Below are 16,914 nucleotides of genomic sequence, written 5' to 3'. Positions count from 1 at the left end.
GGATACAAGTTTTAATATAAAATTAATAAATAAAACAATACTATAAAAAAAAAAGAAAAAAAGTAATTACAGTAATGCTAATAGATAGTGAGATCCATAGTAATATAATGTGTGGTGAAATGTTTTTAAAAATGAAAAGTAAATTAATTTTGTGGGATGAACTAAGTTGTAGAAACTAGTAGTACTATTTTTTTTGAACGGAGTGAGTATTTGTTCTAAGGGAAGCTGAATCGATAGTCATATAGTACTATAAAAAATTTTAAAAAAAATAGAAAGGAGAAGAAAACAAATACACTAACAATGTTATTCCATTGAAGAACTCAAGCCATCATATCATAAGAGGTAGCACGTATGAACATAGTCACTAACACACAAATACATGCAGTAAACGCGTGCAAGAATTATAACACACATTTTTATTCAAAAATATATAGCTGGCATCCCAATAAACAGCAACTGGTTTTATTTACTACTATCTCAAAATGAACAATACAATTTAGTTTTTTATTTAATGGTATACTATGTGAAGAATAAAGTTATGTGGCCATATTATGGCCAGCCATAAATTGATTAAATTTGAAAAAAAATTGATTTTTTTTTCAAATTTTTGGTTTAATACTACTTGATTTTACTTTTATATCATTTTCATTATTTGTTGCTCAACATGTTACTGCTGCTCTTTCGTAGTTTTTGTTCAACTTATTACTACTGTCATTTCTTGATTGTTGCTCAACGTATACAGTAATTCGTGATATTAATGTGTTTTACATAATGGAATTCAAAGATAAGTATCAACTCACAAGTTCATTCACACGCATATAAGGTTATATCGGTTATAAGGTTATATCGGTAATTCTTTTTTTATATATATATGTAAATGGACTAAATTAACTCTTTATGACCGGCCATAATATGACCATTTAACATTCCTATGTGAATGGTGGTATAAGTAATTGACTAAAGTCCCAAAATGGTCCCTAACATTTGGCCATTTTATCTTTTTGGTCCTAAACTTTTTTTTTTTATTTTTTGGTCCTGCACATATGAAAATTTGATCATTTTGGTCCTAAACTAACAGATCCGTCAAATATTTAACGGTCAACATGTTTAAGTCTGATTTTGACCCATTTACCATCTTTAAGTATGATTATTAACTCTCAAATTATATCTTTAATTATTATATTAGACATTATCATTTTAAAATACAAAACAAATATATTAAAACACAAAATGAAATAAAAATAACATCCGTAGCCTCAATCTCTAATCTTTTGCTCTGAAATTTCTAATCTTTTCTCTTCAATCTCCTTCGTTGCATGAATTTGAAGAGCAGTAGTAACAACAACAACCAAGTAATCTGGCACTGGTGCCCTGGTGTAAAGTATTTCAACCGAAAATTTTCTTCAAGAAATGTTGAAAATTAGGGCACAATCGAAGTAATCACTGAACTTGACTGCATCAAGAGTTGCGCTGGACATGAGCAATTTGAAATTGGGACGAGCTCGAGCAACATCCTTGAGAAAACTGTTGACGGAATTCGTGGAGTAATCTTTCATCCGTCATGTATTTCAGAACCGTATTCTTCGATGTGCGGTCTTCGAATCGAATCGAGTAGCCGACTTCGTGCCCTAGCTTCACCCCCTTCTCTCGAGCAACTCGACTTCGTGCCCTAGCTTCACCCCCTTCTCTCGAGCAACTCTAGCGGCAACGCTCATGGCCGCCAATCGCCGCAACTGCGTGCATCCGATCATTCTTCGTGCGTGTATCCCGCCTCGTTAAGAAATTGCGGTATCCGCGTCGTCTTCCCGGAGCCCGTTTCTCCCAGATCTACTAGGGTTCTTCGGTCAAAGATGAACGAGAAAGAAGAAGAATCTGAAAAAAAAGAGTTTTTTTTAATTTACTTTTTAGAATAATAATTTATTATTTTAGGAAAAATAAAAAATTCTAAACTAAATGAAATGGGTCAAAATCAGACTTAAACATGTTGACCATTAAATATTTGACGGATCTGTTAGTTTAGGACCAAAATGATCAAATTTTCATATGTGCAGGACCAAAAAATCAAAAAGATAAAGTTTAAGACCAAAAAGATAAAATGGTCAAATGTTAGGGACCATTTTAGGACTTTAGTCTAAGTAATTAATTAAAGAAAGCAGACAGAGTCACAAAAACAGATTGTAAAAGACAAAGGGACAGAAAGTAGGCAACTTAGGGATTAGGAATAGTTGATTTATTAACACATAAGTTGAAGGGCATTAATTGGTTGATTAACTTAGTTCCTGCAGTCCTATGCTAGCTTATTTTATTTGAGTGGCCACACACATTTTGCTTCACTTCCCCGCCAATTCTAATGTAGCAATCTCTTTAATTATGACATTTAATAAATTGTGTCTACTGCATCTAATAGATTAAATATACTAACAAAACTGTGGCGTATACATGTCAAGTAATGTACACAATAGTATATGAAGCATGCTCCTTTATGCTTTTTAAATTTTGTGGGTGGTGTAGTAGCTATACTAAGATCATTGTGGGTTTATCTTCCAACTATTTTTGCCTTCCAATATTTTTCTATTTGAGCTTCCCAATTGAAAAGTCCGAACAATCAATTGTTAGGATCAGTAGATTTCCAAATTTCTTCCATGTTTCAACAGTAACATACCAATAAATTTGCATACATATAGATATAAATTTTGTATTAGACTAAAAACCTTTTTAATATTGAAAAACTTCTTTCAGATTAACTTATTTACAATAAATTTACATTTTTGGAATAAAGTATTTAATGGTTTAAAAATCTTATACGTAGTTAATTATTTGAACATTAATTAAAATTAAATTTAACAATCTTGAAATCACAAAAACTATAAAGTAATTTATTTTTCTCTTTTCAAAAGTGTTCGGAGAAAAAAGTAAATAAACATAGGAGTAGCAATCTCTTTTTATAGTTTGACCAAAGAAAAAAGGTCACTTTATGAATGGTTCCTTCACCTTCTAGTACAATATTAATGAATCTCACGTCATCCTACACCTTATTAAAACTAATTATTCACACTTTATACTTTTAAATATCCTAAAAGCGAAAGAGTTTGTGAACTTTATACACTTGTATAATACATCTTAATTATATTTGATAATTAGTTGATTTTAATAGTGACACAAATGTCAAGTACTGTAATTTGTTAAAAGTATCTCCACATCGAGTATGCTTGGTGCTTCCATGGTGTGCAATATTTTTTCCTTGAATGTCATACTATAGTACTTATAAAATAACGTATGTGTGGTGATATATAGTATTATAGCACTACATACTTATGCACATAAAAACACATCAATGGATCCCATTATAAAATTGTCTCAGCTCTTAATTGTGTAGACGGAGCATGGCATTTTCTGCAATACTGCTGTATGTGCTGTCCCATATAGTATTATTACTACATTTCTCGTTGTTTCAATGTTACCTACAAATTTACCCATCCTCTCTTGTTACATGTAACTAATATTTATTTCTTCATTTACCTAAAAAAGAAGACATTTATTGGTGGACGGATAAGATTATGTATATGGTTTGAATTCACCCCCTCATTTAGTAGTATCTTAGTTTTAGTTCCTGGTATTATACTAATGAACAAAATGTACTTATGATACGAGTATATCTACATAATATCTCCATATCTCTATTATTCCATATATTAATTATCTTTATCGTTCCGTCTTTTATTTTTCTGCAATTTACTTTTCCGTCTTTGTTCATCGGTTGTTCGACGGAGACTCCTCCGCGAACGGACCTTCAATATCCGACGAATTCTCGCCAATTATCATTGATACGGGTTTCTCCGTATCAACTTACCTATGCGGGTATGCATAATAATTTTAGTTAATTAAATTTGGGGGAAATTAGTGAAGGGTGAGAGTTGGGGACAGCATGCTTGCACAAAACAAATGTTATGGGAAAAGGGGTGGGAGCATGTAATAAAAATACATACGTTGTTTCCTATGTATACAGCACACTTGTCTCTCAATAATTTCCTTTATATCCCTTCATTACCCATATCATTTTTTTTAATTCAATCATTATTTTTTTACACAGTGCTCCATGGTATAATCACATCTAATTTACCCATATAAAATATCAACTGTCTGCTGCCATTTTAATGCGCATGCACACCCTGCCCATCTCACACTGTCCGATTCCTAAGCTTTTAAATTTATTTAACTATGTTTAAAAGGTGTTCATCTTTAAGCATAATCCCAATGTCCACTAGCAGAAATGGCAGAAGCTCCTTTCTCTCCTGGGATTTCTCATACCAAAAATCCTGTTTTGAAACATACTCTTTGAAATACTGAAACTATAATTGTGTTCCAATATGCAACTTCCTCTAAACAAAATTAGAAAAGAAAGCATTGTTTAACTTCGTTGAAAATTAAACTGCTACTACTAATAGCACTTTCCACAATGACACTCAAAAATGGTTTTGACTATGTTTGGTTTCCTCGCAATAACATATGCACAACATGTGCTGAGTTATATAGTATTTTCAAAATATAAAATAAAAACCAGTACAGTATATTGCATAAATAAAAAATAAAATCACCCCAAATGGTCCACACGTGACAGGCACGCAGTACTTTTCGCACGTGTAAAAGGCATTATAAATAAAATCCTTCCCCAAACTATATTGGAGAAGAGCCAATATTAGTACTCCGGTTGATGCCAAGTGGTGCTAGCATTCTCTCTCACTCTATCTCTATCTCTATCTCGCGCACACACAAAAAGCAGCAGTATAGGTATTATATAGTTTGATTGTGCCCACAAACTAACTAGTAAGCTCCATAAACAGGGGAGACTATTAGAAGTAAGATTCTTATTTTATTCCAAGTTGTCACTTTTACGTTAGGAGATAAAAAGGCAGAGGGTGCAGTGACTTGTGAGTAGTGAGAGAAGAAAGGAAAGCATAAGGAAAAAAGAAATGGAGAGAGATAGCGAAATGAAATCATCAAGATTCAAGAGGGTTTGCGTTTTCTGTGGCAGTAGCCAAGGTAGGAAACCTAGCTACCAAGAAGCTGCTATTCAACTTGGCCAAGTTCTGGTAAAATACATCTCTCTCTCTCTCTTCTACTTCATTCCATTGATTTTTTCCCCTTCATATTCTCATGCAAATAGTCTTGTAAAGCACGAATTTTGCATGCTCAATCCTTCTCTCAAAAGTACTGTCCCACTCTCTTTACAGTTTCAGATTCGTTTCCTGCACCATGGAGGTAAGAAAGTTGCAATCTTTACATGTTTTTCACTTGGTATTTTCTGTTATCCACAAGTCCTGTTACTTTCATCTACAGGGTCTCTCCCAACTCTCCCTCAAATGGATAAGAGCATGATATTTGTGTGTGTACTATAACAAGTAATCTGCACTTAACTATGGTAGAAACCCTTTATATTTTACCCCACTCTGTAAAAAACAATGTAACTCTATTTCTCTCACTCATGAAATTGTTAACCAATTAACATTCCTAGCTCACTACAAACCAAGAAAAACGTTGCCCAATATCCTCTCTTAGTTCATACTGAAAAAAGATTGAATCTTTTTCATTTAATGTATTTTTAAAGTAATGGGTTTGGTGTGTTTAATAAGGTTTCAAGGAACATTGATTTGGTCTATGGGGGCGGCAGCATAGGCCTGATGGGTTTGGTCTCACAAGCAGTTCATGATGGCGGTCGGCATGTCATTGGGTGAGTGAAAAATCCTTTCTTTTTTCCTTGCATTCTACTCTTATCCATTCACCACTTGCCTCAAATGATTAGATGAATTTAATCTGTTTATTAAAGTTTGTGTCTTTATTTTAAATTCTTGAGTAAGCATGAAATAGAAACTGATTACTTTTTGTCATGTTATTGTTTCCCCTGCAGAGTGATTCCCAAGACTCTCATGCCCCGAGAGGTTTGTTCTACTGTGCTTCAAAAAAAATCTTGACCCTTTTTTATCTTATTATAATCACAAAAATCAAACTCCATCCCTTTTTAATATGTACTGTAGTACATGTTCTACAACATTAAAAGTTGTTGTTTCTTGGTTGGTTCCTTATCCAGAGAGATTGAGGTTGGGGTTGTTTTGTTTGAGTACAATGCATGTTGTCCTGATTTTTCCCTCTCTGTTTCACCATCACTTTGCTCTGCCCCCAGCTTATGGGGTACTATTCTGGCGTTTTCTCTTTTTAACTAAATTAATTAATCTCCTTATCTAGCACCACTGGTTCTGACATTAATTTATTTTTCACTGCAAAGAAAAATAATCATGATTGCTTGACTGTAACACTGATCATGCTTTTAATTTCTTTCCTTTTTTTGTTTTCAGCTGACTGGGGAAACAGTAGGGGAAGTGAAAGCTGTTGCAGATATGCACCAAAGAAAAGCTGAGATGGCCAAGCATTCTGATGCTTTTATTGCCTTACCAGGTTTCCACTCTCTCCATCAAATTACTAGTACAATCTCAAATCATGACACCCCTATTTTCTTATCACTTTCTTCTTATTCTTCAAGTTGAAACACAAAAAGTTAGTGTTCCCACAGTTGTGATGGAGTGTCCCCAACTTTGATTTGACTAGGCCCATTTCAGTTGCACTAAAAACATAGTGCCCTTAATTTGCAGACACTTTTGTATGCATGATTGAATTAGTATACACATTCCTTGTTTTAACTTTGAGTTGTTGTGTGCAGGTGGTTATGGAACTTTGGAGGAATTGCTTGAAGTTATAACTTGGGCTCAACTCGGCATCCATGATAAGCCGGTATACATATACTAGAAATAGTATAGTTAATTGAAAATAAGACTTGGAAGTTTTGGAGATGAAGAAGTAGTTATGTATTGGTATTTTTCAGGTAGGATTGCTTAATGTGGATGAATATTATGACTCTCTGTTGTCATTCATCGACAAGGCCGTAGAGGAAGGGTTCATTAGTCCGACTGCTCGCCACATCATTGTATCTGCTCCAACCGCAAAGGAGCTGGTCAAGAAATTGGAGGTAATATTTATTTGTGTCTGCATATGCATATGCATCACAAGTTGTAAAACAATAAATTTGTGGTTTGAAATGGTGAATTGTGGTTGCAGGAGTACGTGCCTCGTCACGAACGAGTTGCTTCAAAGCTCAGCTGGGAAACGGAGCAGTTGGGCTACTCTCAAGATTATGATCTGTTGAGGTGAAAATTACAGATCTATCATTTCAAGAAATCTAACTTGGGATTTTAGGAAAATCTTTTATTTTTGTAAATGTGGGAATTGATATGATCCCATTATGTTTGGGAGAATAGTTTTGATTTGCAAGCTGTAACTACTGAATTGCATTATGTAATTTCCTCACTAATGGAAAAGTATCATTCCCTTCTGTTGTTTTTAAAAGATTTTTTAGTTCAACTAGAAAATGGCATTTTTTGCTATGCATGCATTAAGGATTATTTTATCCGTCAAAATTGATTTGATGTCTATTGAAATAGAAAAATAAAAATGTACTCCCTCCGTCCCAAAGAAGATGATCCTTTCCTTGGGGGCACGAGAATTTATGCAACTCTATTTTGTGTGTGAAGTGGAGAGAGTAAAATAAGAGAGATGGAATAAAGTAGAAAGAAAAGTATTTTCATTTTTAGTAATGAGTCATCTTTGTTATGACAAATCAAAAAAGAAAGTGAGTCATCTTTAATGGGACGGATGGAACAATTAGTAGTAGCTTTTAATTAGTTAGTCTAGCATTAATACAACCTATATATAAGCCATATTATTGTTTGTAGTTAACCCTTTCCAAAATGTAGTCAATGAGAAAATTCCCTTCTTTTTTTCCGTCTCTCATAATCAACGATTTCTCCTTTTTCATTGTCATTTCTTCTTCCTCCTTCAATGGAGTTTTTCTCTTTTAATTTGGTTCACCAATATTAACAGAGTCTATTGCGTTTTTGCAGGGTATTAAGTTAAGGAGAAATTTCAGTCTCAATTCGTTGACCTTTCAGAATTTGTGATTGAATTCGCTTACCTTTCAGAATATGAGATCGAGTCATGTGAATTTTTCAAAATAAGTGTTTTTTGGTTTTTTCCTTCTTTATTCATATTACTTGCCTCACAAAATATATGAATAGACCAAATTATTCCAAATTCTGAATATTTTAGAATCTTCCGTTTTACTATGAAAATGCAAAATTCCTTAGCATACTTGCGTAACGTGTTTTTTTATTCGATTATCATGTGCCTATTAAACTTAGAAATAGTTGGAATACTTTGTTGAATTTCTGATAATTTAGAAGTAGTTATGATCTTTCTCAAATGAGGCATTTATATGAGTTGAGAAACTGATGACCCACTTTGGTTACTGGAATTAGTTCTAGAAATAGCTGGAATACTTGGTTGATCTTTTACAAATGAGGCATTATAATGGAGCTTTTATTGTTTTAGATAGTACTACAAATTATAATAAGGGATATTCGCCCCCTAATATTATGGAACTTTTGAAAAATTAAGTTTTTCCTATAAATTTTCAATTTGGCAAATTAAGTTAATAAATTTATCCCGAACTAAAAATTGAAGCACGACCTCCAAAATTGTTCTTCAATTCATTAATAAAGCCGGATTTTTTCTGTTGGTGGAAAATAATAAACCGGATAAAGTTTGTGATATTATTTGTCAAATTAAAAGTTTGTGGTAAAAACTCAACTTTTTAAAAATTTCATAATATTAGAGGCCAATATCCTTTATAATAATAATATATGTTCAGTTCAGTAGAAATTAGTAGTTCTTTATGTGCCACAAAGAGCAATTGGAAACTGTTGGAGAAGTTAGAATGCCTTGACGATGATGCTGCTGCTGATCCAAGTGGACGGGTATTAATGCATAATTTTTGCAGCCTTCTACCTTTTTGTAGAATCAGAATTGGGGTTTTAAAATGTGAGGTAATTTAGTCCATTCATATATTTTATAAGCTAAATAATAAGAAAAATAAGAGAAAATGTTGAAAAACTCTTATTCTAAAAAATTTGCATACCTTGAACTCATATTCTAAAAGGTAAGCGAATTTAATCTCAAATTCTGAAAGCTCAACGAATTGAGACTCATATTATGAAATTTCTCGTTAAAGAAAATAAGGTTTTAAGTGTCAAAGTATACTCAATCAAATTGACTTAAAAAGAATGGTCTATGTAAATGCAGAAATAATATTGCTGCCGAAGATTTCTGTAGACCATAGAGATATTTAACTGGGCCCTGGACTTGAGTTGTTAAGATGGGCTTGATTAGAGGAAATTCTGTGAAAAATAATTCACACTAGGAGGCCCAGTTAGGACGTTTGAAATGAACCATTCATGTCAGGTTCCGCCACTTATTTTTCAATCCTAGTACTATAATTTATTTATTTAATATAACTAGAAGGAAATTCGGACAATGATGCGATTTCATTCGCCTCCGAGAAATGGACATATATTCCAGAAGTGAGGACAGGTAAATCAAGATTCTGAAGACTTCTCTAGCTCTTACGTTGAAGTCATGATTCATTGTCATCCACGCAAATTAAACGCCTATTTTGATGGGTTTGCATTCACCCACAACAAGGGCGTTGTTACATACACACTATTAATATTTGATAAATTATATTATTAAAATATTAAAATTTTTTATAAAATAATGTTTTGTGTCCCTGTTGTGACTGAATGCACTACAGGGGATCCAACCCCTATTTTGCCCTATTTTGATGGTGTATCGGATTCGGGGTGTTGCTCTCTCTTAACGACATTTGTGGAATTTATAAGAAAATGACAACTATAATAAGATTGAGTCAAATGTCCACTTTAAAACAATAGTGAGATAAATTAGATTAGATTTATTTTAATTTAAATAAGTAATAGTAATACGAGTATATATGATGATTAATCATAAAATATAATTGTAATTTAAATTTAAATTCAGCGACATAAGATGATGGCTTGGTGTGGATTGAATACAAAGAGGACATGCACTTAAAGATTATGTCACATGTATGATTGTTGGTTCTTTTTTGTTTGGTTGGAGTTGTCGTGCGTTTGTTTTGTTTTTGGTTCGATGTTTATTTCTTACGGTATGACGGAGCTCTAGTGTGATAGTCTTTCGTGTTGAGGAGTTTGCTGATGTGTCTTATTTTAGCATCGGATGTTTTTAGCATCAAGTCAATATAAAATTAATGATATGGAGTGTAAAAGGTGATGAATCTAGAATGTCATGTCGTTGTGTTCAACTCTTTGGAAATACTTATAAATTTGGGAAAAACCATGCCAATGCCTTTCTAACCTATATACCCTAAACTTAATATTCCCTCCGTCCCGGGCTACTCGCTCATTTCCTTTTCGGCTCGGAGATTAACGAATGAGTGTATAGGAAAGTCAAAAATGACGGCTGTAGGTGAAATTTTTTACTAAAAATGGAAATAGTGCAAGTAACTTGGGACGCCCAAAAAGGAAATAAGTGCGAATAGTGGAGGACGGAGGGAGTATTAAATTTAAACATAAGTTCTAGCTTCTGCAACTCGTGCCCTCATTTCATAAATACATCGATTTCGTATCGCCTATGTACATTATACTATGGTGACGTGGAACTTGGTTGTCGAACTCAAAATTAATGGTACACGAAATTTTTAATATATAAACGACACACAAGAAGCACGCAACAAAATTAACTTCTTCCTGAAAAGGTCAATATATTACCGATCAATGTTTTACTCAAATTTAAAAATAGTTGCACATAATATAATTAACCCAAAATTGACCATATAAATTAGTAAAACACTAGCATGTGAAACTGTTCCCACTCACTTACAGAATTATGCAAATCCCTCCCATCATCTGCATTTGGTTAGTTATGTTCAATTTCCAAACCAAACTTAATCCGATTAACTTAAATTTGAGTGTTCTAAATAAAACAGAATCAGTTTTTTGAAAGTAATTTTATTAAGAAATCCAAATCATGTTCTACAACCCCTTCAAAAAAGAAACAAGTCCTAAAAATCGGACTCATCATAAAGTGTTTTATTGCACCCCCCCCCCCCTATGACTCAAAAAAAACTGTTTGGTCTGATCGTATGTCTGTATTAGTAATCAAGATATGTAACGGTTTGATGGACAAAGAATTTGTAATATTACATTATTTACATGCATAGTGGAAATAAAAAATAGACTAAAGTCCCAAAATGGTCCTTAACATATTGCGTTTTTTTTATTTTGGTACAAAACATTATCTTTTGAATTATTCGGTCTCTCACATTTGAAATCGGATCACATTTGGTCCATTTTAGACGGTTCCGTCAAATATTTGACGGTTTTAATTACCGGGTCACAAATCCGTCACTAATTGGGAGAAACTGATCCGTCACAAATCCGTCACAAAATCCGCCACTGGGAGAAAAGATTCCTTCCCTTTCCCCTTTCCCCCCAACCCTAAATTTCTCCCTCATCAACCATGCTTTAATCAAAATCACCTGCTTTTACCTCCAATTTCTTCTTCTTTTAGTCTCAAATCCACTCACCAATCCATGGGTTGCGCCACCTCCAAGCCCGACGATTCTCCGGCGGTGCTTCTATGCCGGGAGCGCTGCAGCTTCCTCGACGAAGCCGTATGGCAGCGTTTCGCCTTCGCCGAGGCTCACATAGCTTATCTCCACTCCCTCAAGGAGGAGGGCGTCTCTCTCGACCGCTTCTTCAGTCAGGATCTCGACGCCTACTTCCACTCCCCGCTCTCGCCGGTTCTCAACCTCCCGGCGCACAGAAAGGGGGATTCTCCCTCCGCCTCACCACCGGATAAAATTCACCACCACCTCCCTTCCCGCTCCGACTCCGGCTCCCATCTGCACTTCCATTCCGACGATTCGGAGGACGAAGACGGCGGCGGCGGAGGCCACCGCGACTCCGACTTGGACTCGCTGCATCACCATGACGTCATCTCGCCGCCGCACCACCTCCACCAGCAGCAGGAGCAGCTCCCCTACGGCGCCAGAGGCTATTTCCCGGGCTATGAGCATCTCAATCTGAATATCCCCAACGGCGGCGGTGGCTTTATGAATGTGAATTACATGAAGAAGCAAACGGCCCCGTCTGTGGTGTACACGCAGCGCCCGATGAATCCGGAAAGTATGTATATGGGTGAATCTTCTTCCTCATACTATCCCAATCTTAATTATTCCATCAATCACAACTCAAACACTTCTTATCCTATGTATAATTACAATAATGGCTATTTCAATTATGGCGACGGAGGTGGTTATTTTGACGGTTCTTCGCCGCCGGCGCCCTACGGAGGTGCATATGGTGGATAAAGGTTGTTGATGCCGAAGAGAGGGCGAAAGATCGGGCAATTAATTTGTGATTATATTAAATTATTTCACCAAATTTAATATTCTTTGAATGTTCCAGACAACACTCAAAAAAATGAATTTTCAGTCAAATAATTTGTGATTATATTAAAATATTTCACCAAATTTGTGACGGATTAGTGACAGATTTGTGACGGATCAGTTTCTCCCAGTTAGTGACGGATTTGTGACCCGGTAAATAAAACCGTCAAAAATTTGACGGAACCGTCCAAAATGGACCAAATGTGATCCGATTTCAAATGTGAGGGACCGAATAATTCAAAAGATAATGTTTTAGACCAAAATAAAAAATGCAATATGTTAAGTACCAAATTAGGACTTTAGTCTAAAAAATAAATACATAGACACCGAAAAAGGGAACAAAATAATAATGAGTGAAGAGAGCGCGTGACCCCCTCCATGTGGGAGTGGGTGCACTACGTATGCGTGTTACATAAATTAGTCGCCTTATCCATCAAGCACTGATCGGACAACACCCACCAACATTATTCTAGTATTCATATATCCATAATTTACAATTTTTCTTACATATTAAGAAATTGAAGTGACCAATCAGTAAAACTAATGCCTGAATCCACAAATTCAATTTTCCCTTTTAGATAGCAGTACTATATTATAGAGTTTGTGTCATTTATTTCAGAAATCTAAACGTCTTCTATATATATTATATATAGATGTATTCATTTTCTTCTTTCATATTTCCTTCTTTTTCCTTCTTGATCGCAGCCGTTTATTTTCTCCATCCTATAGCCTAAAATATTGGCAAATATTGTCTTTAACCATTACATTTTACTCCATTAAAATCCGAAAAAGGCTAAAATAGGTAATCACTAAAATGGTGGTTATGGAAACTTCCATAATTTCCTCCATTGAAGATCTTACTACTTTTTTTTATTCTCACACGTTCCAGACGGGATTCTCCCTGTAATCCATCTCTGCATTTTTTCTTTTGCTATTTCACACGTTTCGATTATCGCCTCTCCATTGCCGCATCCTCGGTATTACAATCGTGTCTTGCCGGCGTACTAGCAATCGTTTTTCTCTCAATAATGGAGGAATTAATCGAATCTTTCTTCCCTCTCCAAAACTTTAATTCATTCTTCTCCGTTGAAAACATTCTCGGTTGAAGACATTAGAAAGAAAATTCTTACGATTTTTTTTCTCGTAAAAAGCGTTGTTCTTGTAGCATTTGTGTTTTGTTTTCGATTTATTCAACAATGGAAGAAGGTATTTTTATTTGTTCCTATATTGATTATTAAATTGATTTGTTATTACAATTACCTATTTTTGGAATAATCATTCATCCGATCAGTCGCCGATCCCAAACTTTGTTTAGCAGGAAATTCGTCTGGGGTTGCAGCGATTCAGCCACGAGACTCTTGCGCTGAGGAAATCGTCGTGGATCATCTGATTGTCGTCGAGCGATAAAACGATGTCGTTTGATTTTTTGCCAGAGGAGAGGTTGGTGAAATCGGAGTCCTCGAGCGACGGGAGGGAGGTGAGGTAGAGTGAAACGAGGCGGTAGAAGAGGTTGCGCTGGTGAGTTGAATGGTTCAACTCGGGGACTTTGAAGTGCTGGTGAACGTGAACTCGGTCGTCGATCCACATAATGTACACATAATGTACATATTGTATAGTACTCCCTCCGTCCCGCGTTACTTGCACTATTTTCCTTTTTGGGTGTCCCAAGTTACTTGCACTCTTTCCATTTTTAGTAAAAATTAGAGTTCCCTTATTACACTTAATTAAGCTAATTTAATGACATTTACATTAATTAACAACCAACCCCACCAACCCCAATTCATTTCTAATTTACGTTTCTGTTTCTCTCTCCTCTCTGCAAATCCTAGAAACTCCTCAATTCTTCTGTAAATCCTCCATTCTTTTCCGTCCGACACGATCCTAGAAAAACGTCTCCAACTATCTCTCTCTGTAAATCCTCCATTCTTCTCCCTCCACCAGTCGAAGTATCTCTGGCACCCATGTCAGATTCGTCACACGGACGAATCATCTCCGGCACTACCGCGTTCGAGTCGTCGAACAGAAGAACTGCCTCTGGCACCGGCGTCTCAGAGTCGTCAAACACAGTCTCCTGCACCACCGTTTCTGATTCATTCACTGAAACAACTGGATCGGACCTCAATCAGAAATTGGGACTGCAATAGCTCTTCTGAAAAGATATCGATTCACGTTTCAGGAACGATGGTGTCCGTCTCGGACACCGTTGAGAGAAGAGACGGGGGACAATATGAACAAGAGAAGAACGATTATTCAGGCCCAGATTTAGGGTTTCAGTTTTAATTTTGGGTTGGAATATGTTTTGTCTGATTTCATGAATTTCCTAATTGGTGTTCAATTTGTGTAGAGTGGAAGAGAATTCGGGAGAGAGAGAGTAATGGGTTTTGGGTTTTGCTTCTTAAAAACAGTAACTGCAAATTTTGGGGAAGAAAGATGAGGGAGAGAGAAGGGAGTATACGCAGATTCTACTTCACCTACTTTATTAGTCATTCTACTTAAAACACTAATTACTCATTCCTTAATCTCCGTGCCGAAAAGTAAACGTTCGAGTAGTCCGGGACGGAGGGAGTATAATGCGTAGTTTAGTTTCTGTAATGCATTATTTGAGATATGTAATGCACATTTATTCTGACGCGTTTAATTTAAGTTGTATCGTGTTTCGATGTTTGGCGCACGTTTCTTGTTTTCCCTAAGGGTTTAACAAGCCTAGGGGCTAGGGTGTAGTATGTTCTAAGGCTAAAAAACATTGTCCAAATACACGAGCTACAGTAATTCGTCTGGGGTTGCACATAATGTATATTTTGTATAGTATAATGTGCAGTTTAGATTCTATAATGCATTATTTGTGATATGTATTGAACATTTATCCTGACCCGTTTAATTTAAGTTGTGCCGTGTGTCGTTGTTTGGCGAACGTTTCTTGCTTTCCCTAAGGGTTTGACAAGCCTAGGGGCTAGGGTGTAGTATGTTCTAAGTCTAAAAAACGTTGTCCAAATACACGAGCTGCAGTAATTCGTATGGGTTACACATGCATAACGCGTAGGCATTTTTTAAAACAGATATACATAATGTACATATTATGTAGTGTAATGCGTAGTTTTAGTTTCTGTAATGCATTATTTGTGATATGTAATGAATATTTATCCTGCCCCGTTTCATTTAAGGTGTGCCGTGTTTCGATGTTTGGAGCACGTTTCTTATTTCCCTAAGGGTTTAACAAGCCCAGAGGCTACGGTGTCCAAATACACGAGCTGCAGTAATTCATCTCAGGTTGTACATGCATAGCGCGTAGGTATTTTTTAAAACAGACATACATAATGTACATTTTAGTATAGTATAAAGCGTAGTTTAGTTTCTGTAATGCATTATTTGTGATATGTAACGAACATTTATATTGACGCGTTTAATTTAAGTTGTGCCGTGTTTCGATGTTTGACGCACGTTTCTTGTTTTCCCTAAGGGTTTAACAAGCCTAGGGCTAGGGTCTAGTATGTACAGCGCAATCTAATGATGCATAAAACATGATAAATAATGCATAGAAATAGCTAAATAATGTACAAATATTGCATTCACTCTTAGACTCATGTACAATTTCCGTGACGGCTTCCTTCTGCCGTGGAGTTAAACTCTTTATACCATTCAGAAACTCGGTAGGGGTTCGTCGGCAATACAGATGGTCGACGTTTCTACCCCTTGGTTTCCTATCCTCCGTCTCTTCCGAAGTTGTACTAGTCCCGGCCTCTAATACTCGCTCCCGGAATTTCTGGGCAATTCCTACTGGCAGTATATCATCGACCGCCTCGTCGATGTCCAATCTTAGCTGTTTTGATATTGTACAACATACAGAATAATAACATACAATTAGTTACATAATGTACAAACTGAATAAAATAATGTGGACATTTATACTGCATTCACTTATACACTCTTGTACAGAAGCATCCAAATAATGCCTAAAAACTGATACATAATGCATTTTAATAAACAAATAATGTTCAGAATAAATCAACAAATGCACCATGAATATTGCAACCACCCATTGTCCCATGTCCAACAACAGTCACATAAAGCATAAACCATGATAATTAATGCACTAAAATAACTATGTAATGAACATGATGCGTAAGACAAATCAACTAATGCAGAGACCATTTAATAATTAGCAATTTAATCAATAAATGGACACTTAAACCCGCTTAATATACTCCTAATATTGACCTAAACCCGCTTCAAAATCTAATTACAGATACAAGTTACATTTGATATTGCACAATATACCTCACATAATGCAAATATAATGGTATATAATGCATTGTCTAAACCAAAAAATGCACATGTATTACACACAAAGTTTATTAAATCATATAAAGAATACCACTCAAAATGCACAATATACTCCAACAAATGAACAATTACAAATTCATACTGCACTGCCCACACCGAATAATAAACATAGTTAATAATGCATTTGTTGCTTAACCACCACAGACAATACCCAGATGAATGCATAATATACTCAACATAAT

At 35.3% G+C, this 16,914-nt stretch overlaps 1 protein-coding gene across 2 annotated transcripts; it reads left to right on the top strand.

The window, feature by feature from the left end:
* Positions 1-4,702: 4,702 nt before the first annotated feature.
* Positions 4,703-7,372, top strand: LOC121799053 (cytokinin riboside 5'-monophosphate phosphoribohydrolase LOG3). 2 transcript variants are annotated; one of them, XM_042198382.1, is made up of 8 exons: positions 4,703-5,259; positions 5,338-5,419; positions 5,631-5,728; positions 5,906-5,936; positions 6,351-6,450; positions 6,713-6,783; positions 6,875-7,018; positions 7,108-7,372. In XM_042198382.1, exons 2-8 carry the CDS (start codon positions 5,417-5,419, stop codon positions 7,198-7,200), a joined length of 540 nt encoding a protein of 179 aa, XP_042054316.1. In that variant the 5' UTR covers positions 4,703-5,259; positions 5,338-5,416; the 3' UTR covers positions 7,201-7,372. The 2 variants fall into 2 exon arrangements, with proteins under 2 accessions (XP_042054316.1, XP_042054310.1); XM_042198376.1 differs by lacking the exon at positions 5,338-5,419 and having other exon boundaries at positions 4,703-5,090.
* Positions 7,373-16,914: the final 9,542 nt, after the last annotated feature.

Source organism: Salvia splendens, chromosome 1, assembly GCF_004379255.2.
Source record: "Salvia splendens isolate huo1 chromosome 1, SspV2, whole genome shotgun sequence".
Classification (NCBI taxonomy): Eukaryota; Viridiplantae; Streptophyta; class Magnoliopsida; order Lamiales; family Lamiaceae; genus Salvia; species Salvia splendens.
Note: the sequence above shows the minus strand (reverse complement) of the source record. Positions and strands in the feature narration are given on the sequence as shown.

Bases quoted from the DNA above. Each gene is read 5' to 3' on its own strand.
- LOC121799053 (XM_042198376.1), top strand. From the start codon at position 4,971: ATGGAGAGAGATAGCGAAATGAAATCATCAAGATTCAAGAGGGTTTGC. The intron at 6,451-6,712 runs GTTTCCACTCTC...TGTTGTGTGCAG, and splicing joins TGCTTTTATTGCCTTACCAG to GTGGTTATGGAACTTTGGAG. The intron at 7,019-7,107 runs GTAATATTTATT...TTGTGGTTGCAG, and splicing joins AGCTGGTCAAGAAATTGGAG to GAGTACGTGCCTCGTCACGA.